Below are 23888 nucleotides of genomic sequence, written 5' to 3'. Positions count from 1 at the left end.
TTTTTCTTTCCCTTTTTACCACTGCTGTTTCTTATTGAAGATCCGTATCTGTCAAATTTGCCTACAGTTATTTAGATGTAGTAAAGGACCGTCCATCTTCCTTTCTTACAGAAATGTAACATATCAGCTCTGCCTTATTTTGCACAGCAAATGCTAAAAGATGATGCTTGCAGAGAGTGTGTCTGAGGATCATTTTAAGGCTGCTTTACATATTGATTACTCAAATTGCCATTTAATTTGCTGTATAGCAATACACAGTGCCTTAACTATTTCTCTGGCATTCTTATTGATTGCTGTAATTCTGCCTTACATTATATGCATATATGGTGTCACCATTAAATATTTATGTGCTCATGAAATGTTAATATGTCGGGTTAATGTGAAACTCAACAAAATGCATTTGCCAGAAGCAAGCAGGAATGCTGATCCGACTGCTTCCCTTCCCCTCCCCCTTACCCTTTCATTTTGCCTCTCCATTGATTTTATTACCAGTGTTTCTCTGCTGTATCTAAATCTGTGTTAGTATGCAGATTTTATGTTTTATTATGTGAGAGATAAAACACAGTAATAATAAAACAAGAGAAGTGATCTCAGGGAGGTGTTGAGACACAGCTTTACATTGCGCTTGTGCTACTCTATCATTGCTTCTGCACTTGGCTATGGAAATGTAGCACTATCCTCCATGAAAGAGACTGAAGCAGGGTGACTCATCCAGAATGCAAAGTCATATTCACATGTTCCTTGAACAGTGGCTGCAGCAACGTAAAACAAAAATTGCAGGGGTGTTTCTTTCATTTGGTACAGCTGTTATCCAGAGATGACATGGAACAATTAGATGTAATTTAAACCAAAACTTTTAGAAGGAAAAGTAACTTCTCTTGGCAGGCTGGTGAACATGATTTTGACACCGTCCTGTTGGAAAAGCCCAGTAAAAATTTGTGGGGGTCAAATATTTATCATATTCCTAATGATTTTCTAAGCTTCTGTGGGAAGTCTAGGTGATTTAAAAAAAACCCCAACAATACTGGAAAACAAAAGAAAATGATCATCCACTCTCATAACACAGAGAGCAACCATCCTTTTACATCCCTGGCTGATGAGTTAGGAGCAGAGTATCAGCTAGAGGCTGCCCTTTGTACAGTAGGACTAAAATAGATGCTTGGTGAAGAGGCTTTGGCATGCTATGTGAAGCACGTAACTTTCTTACTTGCTTCTGGGTTTTCACTCCTTTCCCACTTTTACCTTTAACTACTTCACAGAGAAGGCTTCTGCACATAAGAGAGCGTGAAACAATCACAACTAAGATCTGGGGAGGGCGGGAAAGATTTTGCTGGCATCCAGTGTTGTATCGGTCCTCTCCTCCACCACATTGTTTTGAGTGAAGTCCCAGCCTTGGAGCCTTTTGTAAAGCTCTCTTTGCTGCTAAAATTGAAAGATTACAAACAAACAAAAACTCAAACCAAAAGCCCAACCAAAAAAACAAGAAAAGCCAAACAAACAAGAAACATGAGGAAGATGAGAGCTAAGGAGACAGGAGGAATGCAAAGCAGAGAGCAATGTCTAAACACCTGTTTGTGAAGAAAATTTAGGGAGCCTCTGGTGCTTGGCAAAATCTCTTACCTTTGAAATTCATTTTCTTCCTCTGTCCCTCATCCCCAGGTTATGCAGCAGCTGTTTAGGATGTGTTTTGTTTCTTTTTTTTTAAAGCTGGTGGCGAAGTTTGTTAGTGCAAAGGCAATTCTTACCGCAAATCTGTTTTGACCATTTCTTTTTTTTTTTTCCAGCCCCTATTTTGCTCTCTTTTCAGGCTCACAGCTTCAATGAAATACATAGTATTTTTATAACAGATTTTTTAATCTACAGTGAAATAATATGTCTGATATGGCAGAGCTTAACAGGTATAAAAATGTCCAAGGAATTCTTTTCTCCCATTTATTTTGCAGTGCCACTCAACAGAGAATATAAAGGCTCTCCTTGAGTCGTTTTTGCAGCATTCATAGGCTTGATGCAAGAGTGATCCCTGAAATGTTTTGCACACAAGCGCAAGTTTCTTCCATAATAGGGAAAATGCGTACATTTTCTTCCTTTGTGGATTTCAGTTTGATTTTTGACACTTGGACCTTTTTTGGAGCCTGAATCCAAAATTTGGTACCACTTTTTTTTTATAGTTCCTTCTAGGTGTGTTCATGTCTATAAATCATTATATCTAATTTCCTTTAACTGACAAATTTGAAATGAAACTATTTCTTTCTCTTTGGCTTCTACTGCACTTTCTCCAAGGCAGGGTGGTGCAGAACAGCAACAGTGCATAGGAATGGCAAAGCTTCTCAGTTGGTCACGGAGCAGGACTGCTTCTGTGTTGCTGACTGCCTCAGACATAGGTCATTTAGCTGGGGGGGAGGGCTAAGGTTTACGAAAACAGAGCCTCCACATACAGTTTCCTAAATTCAGCCTGGTATATCTTGTAAATGTTGGATGTGGAGGACAGTACTTCAACTCTTGGCTTCTTCAAATTGATTATTTTTCATTTTGATTCCTCCTTCAGATTGTCCTGGAGAACAGCAGTCGAGAAGACAAGCATGAGTGCCCATTTGGCCGAAGTAGCATTGAGCTGACCAAGATGCTGTGCGAAATACTGAAAGTAGGAGAGCTACGTAAGTTGACCTGTTTGTTTGACCTCTAAGAACCTCGGAGTGAGTTCAGTGATACCTAAACTCTATTTCAGTGCAAGAATTTTCTTCCGAGAATCGTTTCTCAGTATGCCTATTTTTCTGTGTCTCTTACTAATTTGTGGACATACCAGGGACAAGGATGGAGTAGGGGAAATGGGCACCCGGTCTTTGAATCTCTTCTACATGCAACAGGGCAGTTGCATCATTTCCAGAGGGGTCAGTTAATTTCCCATCGGGTGATTTGGTGTAGTAGACTTCACGGTCTTACCGTTCCACGGGCTTGTCCATAGGTTGGTTTTATACGAGTATCATAGTCATTCTTTGTGGGATTGCTCATCTAAACTGACACATCCCGTTTTCTCTTAGATATCTAAAGCTCTACCTAAATACCAGATGATATATGTATCATTTGCTCTAACAGAGTAAACAAGCTGTCTTTGGCTTTGATTACAGTCCCTTGACAAATTGTTAGATGCTATCAAACAGAGGAGCATGTCTGTATCTTCATTAGTCTAGAGTGTTGGTATTTAACTCTATCAATATATATATAAACCCATCAATAATGTTTTGGATCCAGCTGCAGCCTGTTTTGGCAAGCACTACCACAAGCTTCATTTTCTTGTTGCACAAGCAGGGGGCACAACTGAGATGCTTTGTTTCCTTCAGAGACATTTTCTTCGTTTTGAATTTTTTCTCTAATAAAGATTTTTCTTTTACCTTTACACCTGAGTCCACGAAATGTGATGAGAGAAGAGCAATGAGAAAGGCAGCAAGAAAGCCTATAGGTATCGTTGGTTCTTGTTCCTACCAGCTCTGCAACAGACATCAAAAGCTCTGTTTTAAAAGTATGATTTGGCTGTTGATACATCAAAAGCTTTTAAATGTGTCTTGAGTGTCTTGAGAGAATTTGTTGACCAAAGGAAAAATCTATCTCTGTGTAATGGGCCGGGATAAAACCTGTGCATTGCTTGCAGCGTCCGAATTGACACTCAGAATTTGACAAACCCAGACGAATGATGTGACGTTTACTTTTTGAATACCATCCTAAGTAAACCAGAGTTATTAAGGAGCACATTCACTATGTCTATAAATAGCTTAGCAACTATTTTAGATATATGGTAATGGTAATGTGTTGTGTAAGGTTCAGACTGTAGCAGATATGTCTCCCTTAAAGTAACCTTACTGCTGCCGTTGAGGTATCTAATGCCAAATTATGCATGATAGGTCTGTCTGAATTTTTCTGCTGGTAAATGTAGGAGGGACATGTCATCTCAACAAAGCTGTAAGCCTATTTGAATTAAATGCTAAAGATCAATTTTATTTTACAAATGCACAGAAAAATATGTGAAATCCAAAGTACGGCTTTGTACATGGTGGTTTTGTGGATGTCTCATCACTCCATGGGACTTGCACTGCACTTTGCTGCCTAGAAAGATGATTGATCTAGAGGTTAGCCAGGTGTCTCAGACTTCTTCCTTGCTGTGTTGTAAGAAGTCATAAATAAATAAACAAACCTCTTTTTTGCCACAGAATTGTTTGTTGTTCACATGCAAGGGGCTATTAGGATGTAGATGATTTGCAGTCTGTGGTACTGTTTGTTCCAGTTGCTGGAGTTGACTACATCAGTGGACATGAGAAGGGCTACAGATGTCATCTATCTGGACCTCTGTAAGGCCTTTGACACGGTCCCCCACAACATCCTTCTCTCTAACCTGGAGAGGTATGGATTTGATGGGTGGACTGTCCGGTGGATGAACAATTGGTTGGATGGCCGCATCTAGAGGGTAGTGGTCAACGGCTCATTGTCCAGCTGGAGATCGGTGACAAGTGGTATCCCGCAGGCGTCCATATTGGGACCGGTACTGTTTAAAATCTTCATCAATGACATAGACAGTGGGATCGAGTGCACCCTCAGCAAGTTTGCAAACGACACCAGGCTGAGTGGTGTGGTTGACACGCCTGAGGGAACGGATGCCATCCAGAGGGACCTGGACAAGCTCGAGAAGTGGGCCCATGTGAACCTCATGAGGTTCAACAAGGCCAAGTGCAGGGTCCTGCACCTGGGTCGGGGCAATCCCCGGTATCAATACAGGCTGGGGGATGAAGGGATTGAGAGCAGCCCTGCCGCGAAGGACTTGGTACTGGTGGATGAAAAGCTGGACAGGAGCCGGCAATGTGCGCTTGCAACCCAGAAGGCCAACCATATCCTGGGCTGCATCAAAAGCAGCGTGGCCAGCAGGTCGAGGGAGGTGATTCAGCCCCTCCACTCTGCTCTGGTGAGACCCCACCGGGAGTACTGCATCCAGCTCTGGAGCACTCAGCACAGGAAAGACTTGGACCTGCTGGAGCGGGTCCAGAGGAGGGTCACACAAACGATCAGGGGGATGGAACACCTCTCCTATGAAGAAAGGCTGAGAGAGTTGGGGTTATTCAGCCTGGAGGAGAGAAGGCTTCAGGGAGACCTTACTGGAGCCTTTCAGTACTTAAAGGGAGCTTATAAGAAAGATGGGGACAGGCTTTTTAGTATGGTCTGTTGCGGTAGGACAAGGGGTAATGGTTTTAAACTAAAAGAGGGTAGATTTAGACTAGATATAAGGAAGAAATTTTTCACAATGAGGGTGGTAAAGCACTGGAGCAGGTTGCCCAGAGAGGTGGTAGATGCCCCATCCCTGGAAACATTCGAGGTCAGATTGTATGGGGCTCTGAGCAACCTGATCTAGTTGAAGATGTCCCTTGCAGGGTGGTTGGACTAGATGATTTTTAAAGGTCCCTTCCAATTCAAACTATTCTATGATTCTAACTTCTGCAGATAGCTCCTTTTGTGTTTTAACTTTTTCATTATTTGGTCTTTTAAAGTGGGGACTGTGAATAAAATCAGAGGATTTGGGGTGGGGGCTCAGTAACCATATGAAGAAAATATGAAAGGAAAGCTATTTTTGCTATCTTAGCTTTAGAAAGAAAATTAATTGTCATATTTTTGTTTGTTTGCTTTGGTTTTGGGTTTTCTTTTTGTTAAAGTAGCTTTATGGTTTGGAAGTGTGGGATTAGAAAGAAAACTGAAGAATTCCCAAAGGATAGCTCTGGCTAAGGGATGTTACCTTTTAATGTTCTGAAGCCACTTGCTTTGCTGTTATTAAAACTGCAAGTCACTGGGATGCTAGGTATGCTGGTTCGCAGCAGGCTCCCGTGATGTTCTTTCTTAGGCGTGTGATGTTGTACAGAGAAGATTTGATGCTGAGGAGAAGTGCACTGGTGCTTCTGTTGATAGAAACCAGATGTAGCACGACTGACTTCTGTAAAGTCATGCTAATCTACACCCACACAGCATCTGTCTCTGGATGCGGCAATAAGATTGCGTCGTAGCCATATATTCACAGGGAACAGAGCTAAGGTTACCTCTAACTCATCTTGACGATTCACCTGTTCATAAGTATGTTTCCTTAATGGTTTTGTTTATGTGGAACTCTAATTGTAATTTCAAAAGGCTGTAATAAAACACAGCTTTAAAATAATGCACAGAAAGCAGATTTCTTGAAAATGGCTGTCACAGATGCGCATCTTAAATGACCTGTGATCAGCTGTATATTTTGTTGAGAAGTGCAAACTAGAATTGACATCTTAGGAACCATCATCAGGTTTATTCTTCACTTGAAAATAAATACTGTATTGCTGAATAGGATTGGACATCTTAAAAATCAGTAGTTACAGTTTAGGGCAAAGGTGTCCCTGGTAGTTTGTATGTGTTAGGTGCAAAATACATAGCTAGGCTGCCAGTGTTTCTTTAGAAATTCAAAACTAGTCATTATTGTATTGGAACATAGAACTTTTTTTCTAACAGTTTCTGAATTGTATAATTTAAAAGCCACAGTAAATTACCTTTTGCTCATGAAATATTCAGCAGTGGAAACTTTCTTAAAGTGCAGAGTAGATAAAGGCTGCTAGACTGTCCATTATTTATGAAAAGCACTTTAATGCTGATTATATTCCCCTTGCTCCACTGTATTAAATACCTTCAGGCAACAAGATGACATTTTACCATTTCTTTTTGATCCTTTCAAGCATGCATTCATCCCAGCAAGGACTCACAAGAAAGCGTTAAAGGCATGTCACCTCTTCTGGTTTTGTATTTCCCCTAATCCAGGTACTGGACTTCTTAATTCTTTGACTTTGGTTCCAAAATGTTCATGACTCAGAAATTCATCTCTTCTTCAGCAAAGCATTTAAGCGTACGCTTAAATCCTGTGTAAGTAAAGAAAGCTCAAGTGCAAGCTGTGAGTTGAGCATATGATAACTGCTTTACAGAGTAGAGGAGCTAAAACTTAAGAGAAGGGTTGGCGTAGTGTTTAAGTAACGTGGAAGTTAGAATGAAATGTGTCCATAAGCCTCTTCAATGAAATGTGTGAATCAGGAAAGAGTGGGATATTTTACTACAAATCTTTTAATCTTGTGCTACTGTTGCTGTTAAAAAGGCATTGAAGAGAATGGCTTTACTGAGTACTTGCCAAGGCACTCATCTTGGCAAACACTATGGTAATTCTGATTTCTCCAGTAATAACTTCCTTTGTATATCTTGGCTAACAAGATGATCTGCTTCTCGTCCTCTGTGTCTTGGAGCTGACATCAGACAGTAACACCCCGTGATCAATCCTCCTTCTTCTATAGAGTAAGGCACTTTGGCACTCCACATCCCTGGTACACTGACAAGTTTACAACGAGGAGAAAAGATCGGGCCGTTCATATTTCCTCCTTAGTAGCTATGAAAGCTAAGGTAACTTCCATCTTCCCTCTTCTTCCTTCAAGTTTCAGTATATGACATATATGCCTAGGGGAGAAGGAATACCCGTGTAACAGAGTCCTGGCTTTGCTGGGAGGCAGTAACATTGCAGATAAATATAAAAATTAAAAACAAGATCCGAAAGACCTTCCAGAACTGGAACTGGTAAATTTAATGGGAAATTTGGAGTTCGTTAAAACCTAGTATTCGTCATAAGAAAGAATTTGAGCTCAGCATTTTGCTTAAGTAGCCCTAATCCTCTCTGCTCTGTGCCTACAATGTACCTCTGTTCAGCATGTGACACTGTTCCTACCCTCAAAACTCCTTCAAACTCTCATTCCTGGTGGGAAGTGGTACTTGACTGTGTTACCTGATTTATGCAGAACTGGTACAGCTTCCCAGGCTTGTTGCCTTATTTCCATACAGGTTCAACTGAAATTGTTTTGTGTTGAAGCTGCTGAGGAGGCTTGTAGATGATAGATGAACGATAAATTAGTGCTTTGTGCACTGAGGAAAGACAGTGCTACCACCGCAGCTTCACTCTAAAGATGTTCATAAGCCAATATTGTTGCATGCCTGAACTTATTCTGTAGTTAAGGCATGTCAGACTTCGACTATTTTTCAGTGTATTTTTGAGCAGGACACAGATGTTGAACTGCCAATGATCCCATTTGATTGTTTTGATGGGTGGTGTTTAGGGGCTTTTGCAAAAATCTGCATTCAAGCTTTATGACATACCTCAGGGGTATATCCCACATGTCAGATGTATGTATTGTCCTAAAGCTTCTGTCAGATAAACAACTTCTTCACTGGGTTTTCTTGCTTTTCTATTGTGGAGAATTTAATTGTCATTTTGTTTTGTTAGATTTGATCGATTTATTGGATTTGGTTTTTTCCTTGAAAGAGAAGATCTAAATGCTAATGTATTATAATACCCTTGATGCTGTTTGTACACATTCTTGATTTCTCACTGCAATTATTGCCCAGGTTGCAGAATTGAAGTGGTCTAGAAATTGTTAAGTTATTGTCCCTTTATCAAATAGGACGTGCTGGGCATTAGAAGGTATACAGGGATATTCATGGTTGTACCCGCTGAGATGAAGGTAATCAAATCTCATGCTTCAAGGAGTAAGCTGATTGCTGCAAGGGTCAGGAAGCACTTTTTTGTCTTTGCACAATTTTTCCTCTGCATTGCACAATCCATAGCGTGCAGCGTAGTTTGTTTCTGTTGGTCTTTCCCTGAGAGCGTATTGGTCACTGCAGGATCAGTATTCTAGACCTGAGGGCTCACCTGGTTTGATTTTCCTTTTGCTACAGCAAATCCATTATTTTTATAACTGAATGTCATATTTAACATTTTTTTTCCCCTTGCTTGGAAGCTAATTGCCTTTTCACCCTCCTCTTCCTCCTCCTCCTCTTAAATTTAAATAGAATAAAGCCCCAGAAATAGTAAATAAAATTAGATAAGGGAATTTTTAGTGTTCTCACACTTCTTGCAATTTAATTTTCTGGAGGCTGAAGCATTTTATGAGTCAGGAAATGTTTGTTAGGAAGTTGAAAAATTTTTCTTGCCAAAAAGGTATTTAGTGAAAGGTAGCAATTTTCTGTTTCATTCTGAACTTCTATCTTATCTTTAAATGATAAAATAATTAAACAGAAATTCTAACCTCCTTTGTGTTAGTTTTGTACTGCATTCATTCTTACGTATTCACCTTTTTATCCTCTTGCCCAGGCCATCACATCATCGGTTAACTCCAAGTTACAGCAAAAATTAAGCAGATCTTGAGTGAAGGCTAGAAGATAAACAACATTTGAAAACAATTTCAGTAGCAATGGGGAGGGCGGGGAATCTAAAATAATCCATACTGATCTTGAGTTTTAAGGGTTCGTAACTCGTTGTGTATGTGCGAAGTGCTTAACCTTATTGTGTCCTGGGTGCAAGATTCTTTAGCTTCTTTAAAATTACATTTACTCCATTTTCAATATTATTAATAACAATAAAAAGCATGGTGTGTGAGGGGGAACTCAAAAAACACTTAAGGGCAAGAAAGAGGTGTGGATGTAAGGGATATTTTTAGAAATTGATTAATGTATCCAAAAGACAACAAAGAGGTAACTTGATTGAGTGTGAAGACCTCTTTCATGTGGTAATGAAAAGGGATAGGAAGAATCAAGACCTGGAAGTTAAAGCCTGATAAATTCAAACTGGGAGTAAGGTATAGGCATTAGCTGTGAGGATGCTGAACTAAGGAACTAGAAGAACAGAAAGCTGAAGAATGATGGGAGGAGAAGAAAAAAATAATCTTGATGTTGATTTCCTGTGATTCCTGGAAGCTATGGCTTTGGCAAACTTGATGGCATGGTAGAGTAACAGCTGTAACTTGTTTTAATGTGGTTACTGGAACCCAATTCTAGGATTTTTTTTTTTTTTTAATAGGCTATAATGGACGATGTAGTCTGGGCAGATGTGACAGCAAACAAGAAATATTAAAATATTTTGGATTATTGCCACAGGAAAAAGTATGGATAAAAAAAATCTTCAAAATATCTCCCATTTTGAAAACTCTGCATCTCTTCTGCGCTTGGAGAACTTTGTTAGCTGTTCATTCTGTGTGTTCCACAGCACTTCTTGGTTTCCCAAGAAGATATAAGTGAACACTGAAAAATACAACAACAAACTTCCCTCTTGCATTGTCAAACATTGGAACAGGCTGCCCAAGGAAGTGGTTGAGTCACCATCCCTGGAGGTATTTCAAAGACATGTAGACGTGGCACTTAGGGACATGGTTTAGTGGTGGACTTGGTAGTGTTAGGTTAACGGTAGGACTCAATGATTTTAAGAGTCTTTTCCAACCTAAATGATTCTATGAGTCTAATGAGTCTGCCTTGAAGAAGGAAACAATAGGCAAAATCTTACAATAAAATTCAGGCTTTTAAAGTTCACTTGCAAACCTGCAGAAAGAAGGAGCTTCACACAGCTGAAATGTATCCAAATGTTTGTTGTTTATCTGGAACAATTTCTGTACATTTTAAGGATTGGTCATTGTTCAGGGACAGTTTAGTGCTGAGCAGATTGAAAATAAGAGAAAAATTATCTTGGAATCCATTCTGGACCTTCTTATTTCACTTTGTGTTAATATTTTATAAATACAGATTTATTAAAAGTAGCCAAAGTTTTTTGTATTTTGCAGCAAGCTTCAAATCTGAAGTAAGCTCTCATGAGGCTTTCACAGTACTGCTGTGCAGCAGACTGGAAATTTTGCAGCTGCTCCTTTTAAGAGGCATGTAGTTGCTTAATGAATTGTACACAGAATCAAACAATGTATAGAAGCCTAATGTTGTAATGGCAACTTTCAGCGTATTTTAATGTTGCTTTGTATATTCCAGAAATGTTTGTGTTGGCAAAGCTAAAGGATTTTCAGGGTGGAAGTAAGACACGTTGCAGGTGAAGAGGTGCACTTCAGGTTTTGGTATCTGGAAAAGGCAGAATGATTTTGGGTTTGAGGACAATTGCATTAGCAGGATGTCTGCTGACATGAGAAAAGCATTAACTGCTAATTCCTGTAGTTCCCAAGACAAGGCTGTACTTGCACAGGCTAGAAAATGTGCAGTATTCTGGGAAACACATAAGGCCTTGCAAAGAATACCCCCTTCCTTGACCGGTTGAATATCCTTGGAACAACCCCCTACTGAATTGGCTCTGAGGTAGTGAATGTACCACTAATTGTCGCAGGTTGTCCCTGCACATGAAGCTTCCCTGGAGGCACTTCTGGATTGCTATTGACAGGTCAGGTCGTCTGTCAGAAAGCTTTACTCTCTTAGACGTTTTGACTTTGTTTATTCTAAGTAAAATAGATACCTTTTTAAAATTTGAATCTGTGAGGGGAGCTTCTGAGCTTTAAAAGTATTTAAAATTCAAATTGCCAGGCTTCTGAGAGAGAAGATCAGGCAGAATGCCCTGACGCAGTACTAACCAGGGGTAAGGCAGGCACTGAGTACAGCTTAGTTGCATTTCTCTGAAGCTTTTCTCTGGTTAACACATGCTGCTTCTCCAACCATGCACTGTGCATTGTAAACACGCTGTTTGTGTTTATTCAGGAAGCCATGAGGGTTCCTTCTGTTGCTTGGTGGACCAAACAGATGAATACAGGTGTTCTCGGAAAAAACACCAAAGCAGGGAATACTTATCTTCTGTCGTGTAATAGTATTTAACTTTTGGCACCACCTGATTTTGTGGAAGGCTACTTTAAACTGACTGATCATACACCCACTTGAAACTGGTGGAAGAACTGTTTTCATGGAGGGGTTATACTTGGCCACCGATCATTCCTGATCAATTAAAAAGGGCATGTCCTTGATTTATTTTTTGGAAGAGTGTTTTCTCAAAGAGTTGATCAAAACAACATTGGAAATAGAGTAATGAGAGCCTGAGATCTTAATATATTTTTGTTAAATTATTTATCATTCACTACCAGTATTTAATTGTAGAACATGATCAAACTGCCCTTAACATACATGGTTGTAAATCTTTACCAATCAAGCTCTGTCTTTGCAAGTAAAAATAACAGTAATGGTGGGTAACCTGAAGGACTGGAGCTGCGCTGTGAAGGTGACACAGATTTTTAACATTGGGTTACTGATGTTATGTACATGTTGAAATACCATCTGTCACTTTCATTTCTGTTGAAATACTTGCTAATGAAAAGCAAAAGAAAATTAGCTTCTAACAATTAAACTTCACTTGCTTTTCTTGAAGAAGCATAGATTAGCTGGAACTGTGACAGGAGAAAGCTATAGGCCCTCAGGCCTTTTACAGACCTTAGAGATGTTCACATTCAGTAAGAGCTTTTAATAGTGCTGGCTAAGTAAAATAAAAACAGGAGTCTGCAGGGTTATATTTTGCTCTGTTCCATGAAGAAGGATTCAAAAAGTGAGTACAGCCACTCTTGAAACTGCCCTTTCAGCTTTACTTCTTTACTCTGCATGTGGCATTCTCTATTCCGGGATTAGCAGAAACTTTGCCTAAATGTTTAAATGTCGTGAATGCATTTTCATGGTATATTTCTTTATATGTGACAAGGAATTGAATTTCTTTTTTTATAACATTTCCGGTCTCTTTGTGATGAAGTTTTGCCGTGGCTATTTTTTGTGAATTGAAAAATAACTCAGTGTAATTTTTAAATAGAAAGTTTTAATACGTGCAAGTAAGGGAGAGGGAAGGGGATTCTTAATTTTGGGAGAGGAATTCCAAATAGCCTGGAGAATTGGCTTATGGCATTAAAACAACAGTAAATGTGACGTAGTGTTGTGGAGTGGAGCCAGGAGGTGAAATCATGACCTCCTAGAAAACTTTGCATTAGGATCTCACATCATGGAATCCTAGAATCATTAAGGTTGGAAAAGACCTCTAAGATCATCGAGTCCAACCATCAACCCAACACCACCATGCCCACTAAACCATGTCCCTAAGCGCCTCATCTACACGTCTTTTAAATACTTCCAGGGATGGTGACTCAACCACTTCCCTGGGCAGCCCTCCTGTAGGGCATCGGGAACGTAAGTGTTGGCACGCCTGGCCCGATTTTTAGCTAGCATAGCTAGACTTTCCATTTTGTTATTTCCTGAGAGTTTTGAAAGAAGATGGCCCTAGTTCCTCTTGGGGGAATATAATTCCTCTCACGTTTCTTTTGCTCAGTGTGTCAGGAGGTCCCTATGTGCTCTCAGGACACCCCTCAGAAACAGCAGTCTCTCCTGTAATTCCTGCTAACCAGTTTTTGGACGAATTAGAGCTGCACTCTTTGTACGCACCCTTTGTACGCACTAATTCTGTGCCTATTTGTGCTGTTAAGCCATTAGAGGAATATAATTATATGGTGTCTACTCCAGGACCCCGTCACAGTAGGCAGTTTATTAATAGGGAGACACGCGTGCATGCACTCATAGAGACTCTTGGTCTTTGCCTTTGAAGCCAGGTTGTCGTACGAATTTAGACTCCCATAATTTTTTATTACGGGGATATTGGAACAAAATGGAGCTCTCCATGAAGAGTTAATAGATATGTAAATGCTTTCTGACAGAAGAGTTGTTAGCTGCCCCTAAACACCTTTTAATGTACTGTGCCCCTTCGGCACGGAGAGCCGTGACTCTGTTCTGGATCTTTCCAATTTGTTTTTGAAGGAAAAATTCATGGCTCAAGTTAGAGATATCTGTATTTTTTCCCTCCGGTCTTGTTCGTTACTGAAGTTTGTACAGACTTTATTCTTTTTCTTGCATTTCAAATGCTGTGCATTAACAGACCTCTGGCCTCCAGCAGTTCCAGGTTCCCACTCTTTCAGGTTCAAGCTATCTGCTTATTTTTCCTGGGCCTTTGTGCACAGCTTGCGGAGTTAGTTGCTAATAATCCCCCAACTGGCCGGTGGCTCTATTTTCTTCCCTAATTACCACTACAGAGCATCAGTTTAATTATTCTATCAAGCCTCTAAGAAAGGACTTAAAACATCATCAGCTCTATCCAGATTTGTTGTCTCTTCACATCAAAGACCCACTTGATGACAGACACTTAAAAAACCATAGCATAATAATGTTAGCTATAGGCATGTATGACATGACTGATAAGGAGCTAAGGAAAGTGATGGACTCTTTGTTCATCTGAAGTAGGTTATCAAGACACAAAAAATAATTGGTTGTTTGTGTACATATGAGTGTGAAAGAGCTTGTTGGTGTGACACTGATTTTCTTAAGCTTTTTGCAATAAGTTTTCTTTCGGTGGATAACCAGTTGTTTGGTTGTTCTTTGGGTATATTTCATTTTTAAGTTTATAGCCTCTCAGCACAAAATATAGTTGGTATTTGCATAATAAAATGCCAAGGCAAGATCTCTGATAGTTTGTTCTTTGGGCCTCGCCCAGGACTCAATGAGAATTAAGCACCAAACTTAGCAAAACAGAAAGCAAAGGCAATAGCCTTATAACCATAAATTTCACTTGTGTTCATCTTAAGATTGAGAATGTATTTTGTCCTTCACGTGTTCAGCTGTCCATAGTTTTTGGTGTCTGGCGTAGAATACAATTTAATCATCTTCAGCAGTGACAGGACGTTGTTTAGCCGAACCGAATAGGACTGAACACAACAGATTTCAGCATAGGTTTATCACAGGGTGGAGCAGAGCTCGCAGAACCAAGGCTCTCATTTTGCAAGTTGTAGGCTGCACAGTATCTCAGTGAATAGCTCAGTTGCTATTCATCTGGAGTTTTTAGAGTAGACAGCAAACCTCACCTCAGATGTTTTAGGGTGTATACCTAAGCAGGAGAAGTTACCTGAAGCCTTAAATAGGCAAAAACACAGGAGTGTTACTGCTAAATGTGTTTTGCTACAGGCAGACTGTTATCAAAATAGATGAAACCATTTTGGAAGAGGAAAAAATTATCAGAGCCAGTGCCAATGAAAAGAAGCCATGAGGATGTGAATGGTTTTCCACAGAAAAAAGGGTTGAGTGTGTCTGTCTAGGCCCTAAATTTATTAGTTAATCAGGCTCCAGTTAGTTTTGATGTATGCTTTTGATTTTTATGCTTTGCAATAGAAAAAATTCTTATGATTCTTGACTTTAAAAAACAAAAACAAAAGGAGAGAAAAAAACAACAAACCTCCACCACCCCCAGTGTTTTTTTTATAAAACATAAAGTCTTGGGATTTCACAGGTGACAGTACTGCAGGTATCGAAGACAAACTTTGGGTGGAGCCATGGTGCAACTTGACCATTATCGTGAAAAGTCTTTTTGTTCTAAAAAGACTTCAGACGTTAAGGACAGTGTAGCTCTCAGCTCTTCAGTTTTATTGCCTGCTTTTCCCCTATCGCTGTTTTTCAGATATGTTTTGCAAGGGGCTTGTGATCAGACTGGAGCAATTCCTGCAGTGACCAGCTGCAGGTGCTGTTAGAACTCGTGGCCCTGGTACTAGCTAAGGGCTTAGATGGTGGTAGTCTTTGCCTAAATTAACGTCCTAGAGTCTAATGTACTTCCAGTCTGGAAAGTTCACTGCCTTTTCATACAGTAATCCATGATCAGGATTGGTTTAAGTCTGTCATCTGGAAGGACTAGATGATCACTGATCTACAATAGCATTTTGTTGATGTGCTCTATTTAAAAGCATTAGAAGTCTTGAGGATTATTTGTGAGATATTCTTGAGCTTTACAGGTAGATGTTTGGAAGCGTGTCCTGGAATTCTTCTCTTCCTTCAGCTTTCAACAGTGGAGTCATCAGCCACCCCTTCCATTTCCTTCCCCTTCTGTATAGCAAAGCGTAGTTATAATAATACTTCCTTGCGTTTGAAAACTATAGGTTTTGGGTTTTGTGAACACCTAGCACATCTAGAGGTTTTGCAGTGCAGCTGGTCTAGAACTCAACCTGTTGTATCCCTGGCTGTGCTTTATTTGTCCAATGATGAGGTTCCATTTGATTTCTCCTTCCCCACCCTCCCCCATTTTTAAATAGCACATTGTCATGTTTTAGGAACATTTGAGTTGTGTTTTCAATCTTTTTCCTAATATTTGCATATCAATAAGGCGTTGGAAAACATTATGTAAATTTTATATCATGGTGAATATATTATCAAATCAAATGGCCTTTAAGGGTAATTGTAGAAAGCTACTATCAGCTAGGGAGATGAAATTTGACCATATTTAACTTTTTTCTTTTCCCGTACAGTTAAGTAGCAAAGACTTGGAATTGATATAGGCATTTCAGAAATACCACTAAAATGTTGGAGAGGAGGCATACCTTGTTGGACTTTTTGGGGGATTGTTTTGGTTTGGTTTGGTTGTTGGCTTTGGGGTTTTTTGGTTTGGTTCCCCCCTACCCAGGAAATTATTTATTTTCTGTGAAGTCACAGTTGGATTTTTAAAAATATTTTGCCTTAAAGGTCTGTTTTGTTTGCTCAAGTTGAGGACATAAAGCTGTTCCAATCTCTGCATCTGCAACTTCAAAAATTTTTTTGTTTGTAAAAAGTGTTCTCTTTACCAGGCAATTGAGGGCAAGGGGAAGAGGTAGTCTGCCATTTTTAAATTAGGAACGGATATCCCAAGACTGACTTAAAAATCACAAGATCTCTCTTATTTGACCCTTTTTGCCATCTGTTTTTTGAGATGGCTTTCTCTGCATCTATCAGAGTAAGCTTAGAAATAAACAGTAAAAGTATGATTCTTTTGATCTCAGTAGATGAAGTTTCAAGATAAATCCAAATATGGTGTGACATGAGAAAAACTCCATTTGTTGGAACTTCTGGATTAGGTAGATGGAGCACTAGGTAATGATGGATGTGAAATTTTCAGGGACTTTCATGAGAGGATTTAAAATCTCATTGAATTTATATCCTTTAAACTTCCCAGTTAGCTACAATAGCAGCAGCATCGTGCATGACTTAGCTTTGAAAAAGCTGAGCTGACCCTCAGACGGACAAATTTACGCATCATCTCAGCACACTGGAAGAGCTATTTCTGTCCCTGCTCACTGACAATGAACAAATAACCGAGCATTTCCATCATCAGCAGTTCCTTTCCTCCTCTTTTCCACCCCCAGATTCCAAGGGTGGGTGGTGACAGCTTGAAGTGATTAGATATATTTTCAGATACCTATTCATTTTGAAAATTAAAAAAAAAAAAAGGTGTTTCTCCTTGTCACTGCTAAATTATGAATTTTTAAATGTTTTTGTAGATGCTTTGGTAAAGCTGCCACAGTTATTTTCTTCTATTATTCACTCCAGTTTAAAACTTCCTTGGCAGTGTGTGTGTGTTCCTTTTGTTTTCCCATTAAATGAACTTCTGCAAAATCCAATATTACTGTACAAGTATTAATGAAAAGCAAATCTTCACATGCATGAACAGTCACACCACAAGTGGTGTGTTTTATTGGGGATTAGATTTCACTTAGTATGGCAGGGGACAATATTCCCAAAATGCCTTGCCGGAGCATTGGCATAGAGGCAATTGTAAAGGCTGGAGAAAGGCTCTGATGTCGCCCTCCGCAGCAGGGTATGCACAGCACACGTACATAAGCAGAACGTCCCATTGCATAACAGCTAATTTACTCAGATACTAATTCTTACTTCCCTATGAAATTCAAAGTTGCAGTGAACTTCCCCAGGATTTTTTCGTGATTTATACAACTCATGTTTATCCATTCACAAGAGAGATGCAGTGTCATATGATTTGCATAAGGAATTGAATTGCAGTCTGCGTGTCTTGAAGTATTTATGATCCCAATGTGGTTAAGCAAAACCTATTTTTTAAGAGACAAAGGAAAATCTAGACAAAAATAAAGTACATCTTGTTCTTCGTGAGAAGGCAGAAAAAAATTACTTTGCCGGCTCATTCTCACTAGGCTAAGCTGCCCCAGTGGAGGAAACCCTTACATTTGGTATGATGAGTTCATCATACCTGGTTGTAGCAGGGTATAAGAGGATGTGGGTTAAAGTCTGTTTCTACCCCCTTTGTGTCCAAATGCTCTTGACCTTCTCCCCCAGCAGAAACAGCTTTTTACAGATGTGGCTATAATATTATCAGGTTTTGTAGCTAAATGAAAATTTTGTACCTTAACTCTATCAACTTCCTCAACTTGCTGTAGGTAGTGAACAGTTGTGTGAAGATTTGCTCTCCTGTTTGTTCTTCCAGAATCAGTTTCGCAGGAAAGATTACAGGTTAGCAAACGGGTTAAAAGCTAGGTAATTAATCTACTTTTCTTCCAGCTGAACTAAAGATTGAGCAAAGATGACATGTGCCATGAGGTTTAAAACACAGATGTTACCTGAGAAAAGGTATGTTCCCAATAAATTTTTGAGGATTTGTCTTTGTACTTAAGTGAGCCGAGACGTGATCCCAGCTCCTTTCCAAACTTCCCGTATGAGTCTAGCTTCCCTGTATCACCCCCTAGGCCTGATTCACAGAATTGCCTCTCTGTAGCAATTAATTATTTTATACTTGTCAGGAGCTCCAAAACGCATCAGAAGGCAGAAGAGGAGGCCAGAACTGTGTCCCACTGACAGTTTCAGGGAACCCTATGACTTCATCACATCTGGTATAGCTATTCTTTTAAAAAACAAAAATAAAAATTCCTCCTGGTATAGTTGTATTGGGAAAAATTAGCATGTAGAGCAAGCCTGTTTTATTTCCTTTTTATCAAACATTTATTTTGAAGGGTAGGTTTCTGTAAGTCATCTCGTTAGTGGGAGCCCATCTGCTCACACTTCTTCCAAGGTAGTCTAACCTGTGTGTGTTGTGTGTATGCATGCATGCACAAAGGTTTCCGGTTCTAGTCAGTGTTGATTCCCATTAGGTTTCAGGCAGGAGAAGAAAGATTAATGATTCAGGAAGAGGAGAGAGAGTTGGACGCACTTGAAAACTTGTCTGGAACGGTCTAACTCCTCTCCCTCAAATAGCAGCCATGTATGAATTATGAGAAATATGCTCATTTAAGCTACAGTAATGACAGTTCTTATTGATTGTACCTGGGCCCTGATGTGAAGCAAAGCAAGATTTGTTTGTCATGTACTTACATATCAGACTTTCTAATCCTATTTTCAAGTTGTGCCCTGCTTAGTATGGAATGAAGCCCTCCATACAGAGTGTTTCAAAGAAATATTTGTTCTGGTATCTTGAGTCTTGCAGTATTTTCATCCAGGCAAGCCATATTAAAGGACCTCTTGTGGCAGTGTCTGTTTTATTGCAATGGAAAGATCCGTCCGAGATCTGAGAAAGAAAGTGTTCATCTCTCACTCCTCGCACTCCTGTCTGAGAAATGAAAAGAATCATACAGCAATAGGACTTCTCTTTTCTGACTTCTGTTTTATTACTTAGACATTTTGGAGCTGATGTGAGCTGTGATTTGAGAATTCCCAGGAGGAAGACTGCAGCTTTTTCCCCTTTACCACCTGCGTTTCTCAAGTGCCACAGGCTTTTATTACAGCCCTATCAGAAATCTCAGGAGTGCCATTCACTCAGAACAGACTGATGGTGTTTTGAATCTTATGGTCTTAAGAATGTATATCCAGTCTTACTTTGGTGCATGTATAAAAAGCTGATTGTGTTTTTAAGATGTAGAAGAATCTATTTAGGGGCGAACCTTTAATGCTGATGAACAGCCTACTCGCGTTTCTCGCAGATGTGTTATCTTTTTATTAAAACCTCTTTGATCTGTCATACGTTAAACCTTGAATTTCTAAGGTCAGATCAAGGATGTGTTCTTTGACATTACTGTGTTCTGAAAAGAAAGAAAAAAAGTATGGCATATATGGGACCTACTTCTACAAAAAATGTAGATCTCTTCTCTGTCTCGTTTATGTCAGAAATAAGAATGATGGCTGTCAGTCCGGTTCTAGCTGATACACGTTCATATTGTGTAATCGTGTTTCCAGCAGCTCTTCAGTGGGTTACACTAGGCTTTCTTGATACGATTTCATCCGCAGTCGCATGTGCTGAAAGCTATATTTATTTTTTTAAATGGAAGCTTAAAAGTTACGTACACTAGGGGATGCCTTTTAAGTGTGATAGACACAGATGCATCACAGCAAAAATAGCTAGGAATGAGGCAGTGGCTGAGGCTTTGTCCAGCAGTGACCAGTAGCTTTGAATGCTTCAGTTCTGGAGCACTTTGAGCCCAATGTCCGTGGGGCTCAATTTTCAGAGTGCTGAATCACCTTGTCAGAAAACAAGGCCTTTGCTACTCTTTGCCACCCAGGTAGAGGCCCCAGAAATTAACTTTTGAAAGCCAAGATCAGTGCACTCGGTAGAGATTTTTCTGCTCTTGAGAAATTGTCAGTGTCTTTGAAATACATTAGGTGCAATTTTTTTCTTCTAAGAAAAATGTAACACCGGCGGTATTAAATATGATGAAGTCATTACTTCTGGAGGTGAAATATCACTGTTATACCAAATTGAAATCTTTGTGCTGAGACACCACTTTCAAGGAAAATGCACAAGCCTGTCAGTATCTCATTTCATTTTGACTAGGGGGGAATGCAGATGGGAATATCCCAAGTAACTGTATGGGGCTGTGTTATAAGGAAAAAGGATTACAGGGAGAACAGAAACAGAAGGGGGGTGTTAGGTATGTTATGTAAATGGATGCTGACTGCATGTGACAATACAAAGAAGTCAGTTTTCCATTAAACTTTAAGTTTTCTGTCTTTCCTTCCTGCCTCCTACTTCTGGAGTCATCCTGTTTCACAGTGTGAATTGGTCAGTTGGCTTTGAGATAATTGATTTCTGGCAAGCCAGTTTAGCTTTTGTGTTGAATGAAAATGGATTTGAGTAGATAGATGTGTGTGACTAGAGGAGAAAAGAACTGATGGATTTTGTGATGGTAGGAGCAGAAATCAGATTGACCTGTGCCACTCAGAAGAACAGAGATGAGCAGGTGTGACAGTGGCACAGCTGGATCAGTAACTAATGCAAATGTGGCTAAGATGGCAAAGGGGAAGAGTTATTTTGTGTGAAAATGGGTTGAGTCTTCCTAATGTTGAATGCTTGTAGGCTCATGCTGATTTATTAAATGATGTAGATTTGCCAGCTTGAGCTCACAAATTCCATTCCACTAATGAAATTTAATTTTTCGGTGCATGACTTCTAATTGGCAGGTTTATAGCCTGCCTGGAATTGGCACTCAGCGGCAGGAGCCAGATGTTGCTGAGGCAGGTGTCACAAAAGATTCTTTAAATTAAATCTTGATGTTTGGGGGCCTGCTTCTAGTCCAGCTTTCACTGAATAGAGGCACATTTATGAGAGGTGCAATGAAGGTTACAGTTGCCTAAATGTTCTTGTAATAAGTCCTATCATTTCCACCTTTTTGGAAGCCTTTAATGTTTGATATGAAATCTTTCAGGTTATTAATCAGTGGAGTTTTTGTCTTTTTTCTTAGCTCTTTTAGTAGGACATACCTTAACGCCATCTAACCCAGTTACTCCAGAGTAACTCAGGGCCAGGGCAGTAACTTTCCCAGTGTCCTATGAATTGTTAGTGCCAAGGGAGATGAGGCCGGGTATGGGTACAAAGCTGGCTAGGGTCATTTAAACAAAGCTTAGCAGACTGGAGCTGTACATGTTACAGAATGGTGTCAGTGTGTGCCGTCTGGTTCCTGGACCGCGAAGGCTCTATCTATTTCATGTTACATATGGATTGATGGCACAGAGTCACCATCCCAAACAACTGGAGCCCACATCTGCCTTTCAGCTCCCATGTCAGTGGCTCTCTGAAGTGACCAATGATGTTTCTTTACAGATAGTGTTTTTGTGGTGAATATCTATATTGGTTGAATATGTTCAAGGTTTTTATTTACTTCTTAGTTAAAATCTGGATAATTTTTTGTGTGAAATTTTCTACTCTCATCCAATTCTTTCTCTTACGGTGGATAAATCAAGTTACCATAAGTAGGACTGTATTGAGATAAATTAGTATAATAATGGTCATTGTTATTACTACTATAACATTATGGATAGCATTTTATATCATTACATTTCAAAGCTTTATATAAGAAGAGGTCAGTATTGTGATCTTGTAGGTCACAGCTGACCATAATAGAGCTAATAATATCATCTAGGCAATAACCTCTTAACACAGCCATTATAACTAAAGTCTTAATGGATTACATTGTGCCCCTAGACTTTATGGTGATGCGCAGTGGAAAGAGGTCACAGGTGCTTTTCTTGGAAGCCTGGTTCTATTGCAGTATTGGCACAGAGGCATTGGTACTAGAATAAAAAGATATTGTGGACCTCTCTCCCTTTTACTGACTCTTAAAGGACAGTCAACACACAGGGATTGCACAGGGCTCCATCAGCTCCGTCACAGACTTTGTCTGTGGAAGTGCCCTGACTCTGCGCCAGACAACTTCTGGTGGGCTCTGCCACGCTTGGACCGGGTCTGAAAGGCACAACCAGGCTGGGGAGGTAGAAGAAAACTAGTTTAGAGACTAGATGTGAGGTTGATCAGAGGAAATGTGTCTTTGGTAACTAGAGTTAGAGGCAGTTCTCAGCACACAGAATCGCTTGGCTCCCCAACGGTCTCTGAGAATGGAGGCTCTGTGCAAAAGATTATGGGGATGTGTTGGGGGTCTTATGTTATATTTTTGCCTTGAATTACAGAGTTTTTTCTCTTCCCTCCCTCTTCCTTAAAGAACAGAAGGCAAAAAGGAAAAAACATGCAAGTAAACAATTTGGGAAAACATTTCAGTAAGCAAAAGCCTACAAGATGGGAGTCTAATAAATAATTACTTAAAGATAGGGTCATTTGGTGAGAGTAAACAATGATCTTCTAGCTGTGTGAATGAGCTATGGCACAGGTTATTGAAAGACCACAAGAATCTCAAGCTAGATTGGGGAGTTTGGTTTCTTTTAAGGCCCAGCAAGATTCACAGCTGTGAGGAAGGATGGGTAAAATGTAAAAGGGCATGTTTTGCATATGGTTTTTTCCTTTCCCATCAGTTAATCAAGCTCAGTGGTGAGATAAGAGGAGAATTTGGAAATAAAACTGTGAATTGTTATGAAAATTATTTGTTTGGCTACACTTTGTAAGTATGTTTAGAATACTATTTATTTCTTTGGAGACATCTTGCAAGGAAAAAAACTGAATAATGACTTGCTCTCTCTGTCTGGTGATACTACCCTGAATAATTTACCTTAGTGTGCAGCGGAAATGAGATTAAATGATTGCAAATACACTGCATTTTTAAAGTCAGGAAAAGAGGGAAATTTTTTCCTATATGTTAAAAAAATTTAGCTGGTTCATGCTTAATTTAATCTCCTTTTCTTATGGAGGTTGTTTTTTGTGATCCAAGAACTATCCTAACTAGTTAGGGAAGGCAAATTTTCTGAAGCTGCTGTGTTTGCTTTCTGGTATGAATGTGGAAAGTGTCTCTTTTAATCTGCTCTGCTAAAAGAAACTTGAGAATGCTGATTCGGCAAAGGCATCTTGCATCATTGTCCAACTGAGTTCATGAGGACTGTTTCTTAAGCAAAAGCATGATTAGAGTGTATTTTCCTAATTCAATGCTAGCTTACATTTTTGAAGGTTGTAGGAATTGTAAAACAGTTGCCTACAGTATGCCAAATTTAGGCACTTACCTGACACCTAAACCCTATGCACCTTCCAATTGCTTCATTAACCTGCATTAACTATTATAACCTGAATAGAGCACACAGGTTCTTAGGTTCTTTGAAAGGCCTCCAGGGAGAATTTCTACCTCTGCCTCAGGCTCTAAGCTGAGGCAGAGACACTTGCCCCTTCAGGAAACAAAAGCATTAGTTCACCTTTTCATTTAAACGTAGGGGAAGCATACACAATTATTTTAGGAGGACCACTTTAGTAAGCACTGAAAACGTAGGTGCAAATCAGACACTGAAGTTAAATACTTGAATCCACTGGTATTCTTCAAGTTCGTTTTTCTTTTTTTCTTTCTTTT

General features: G+C 39.6%; 1 protein-coding gene across 5 annotated transcripts in view; it reads left to right on the top strand.

Moving 5' to 3' along the window:
- Window positions 1-23888, top strand: part of ELMO1 (engulfment and cell motility 1) — a 319770-nt gene that overhangs the window by 163119 nt on the left and 132763 nt on the right. For all 5 annotated transcript variants that reach the window (XM_075143082.1, XM_075143084.1, XM_075143086.1 and 2 more), the window contains one exon: window positions 2546-2654. In XM_075143082.1, coding sequence (XP_074999183.1) covers window positions 2546-2654 — 109 coding nt within the window. The remainder of the gene's footprint in view (window positions 1-2545; window positions 2655-23888) is intronic.

The sequence above is a fragment of the Calonectris borealis genome, chromosome 2 (assembly GCF_964195595.1).
Source record: "Calonectris borealis chromosome 2, bCalBor7.hap1.2, whole genome shotgun sequence".
In the NCBI taxonomy this organism is placed as follows: domain Eukaryota; kingdom Metazoa; phylum Chordata; class Aves; order Procellariiformes; family Procellariidae; genus Calonectris; species Calonectris borealis.
Note: the sequence above shows the minus strand (reverse complement) of the source record. Positions and strands in the feature narration are given on the sequence as shown.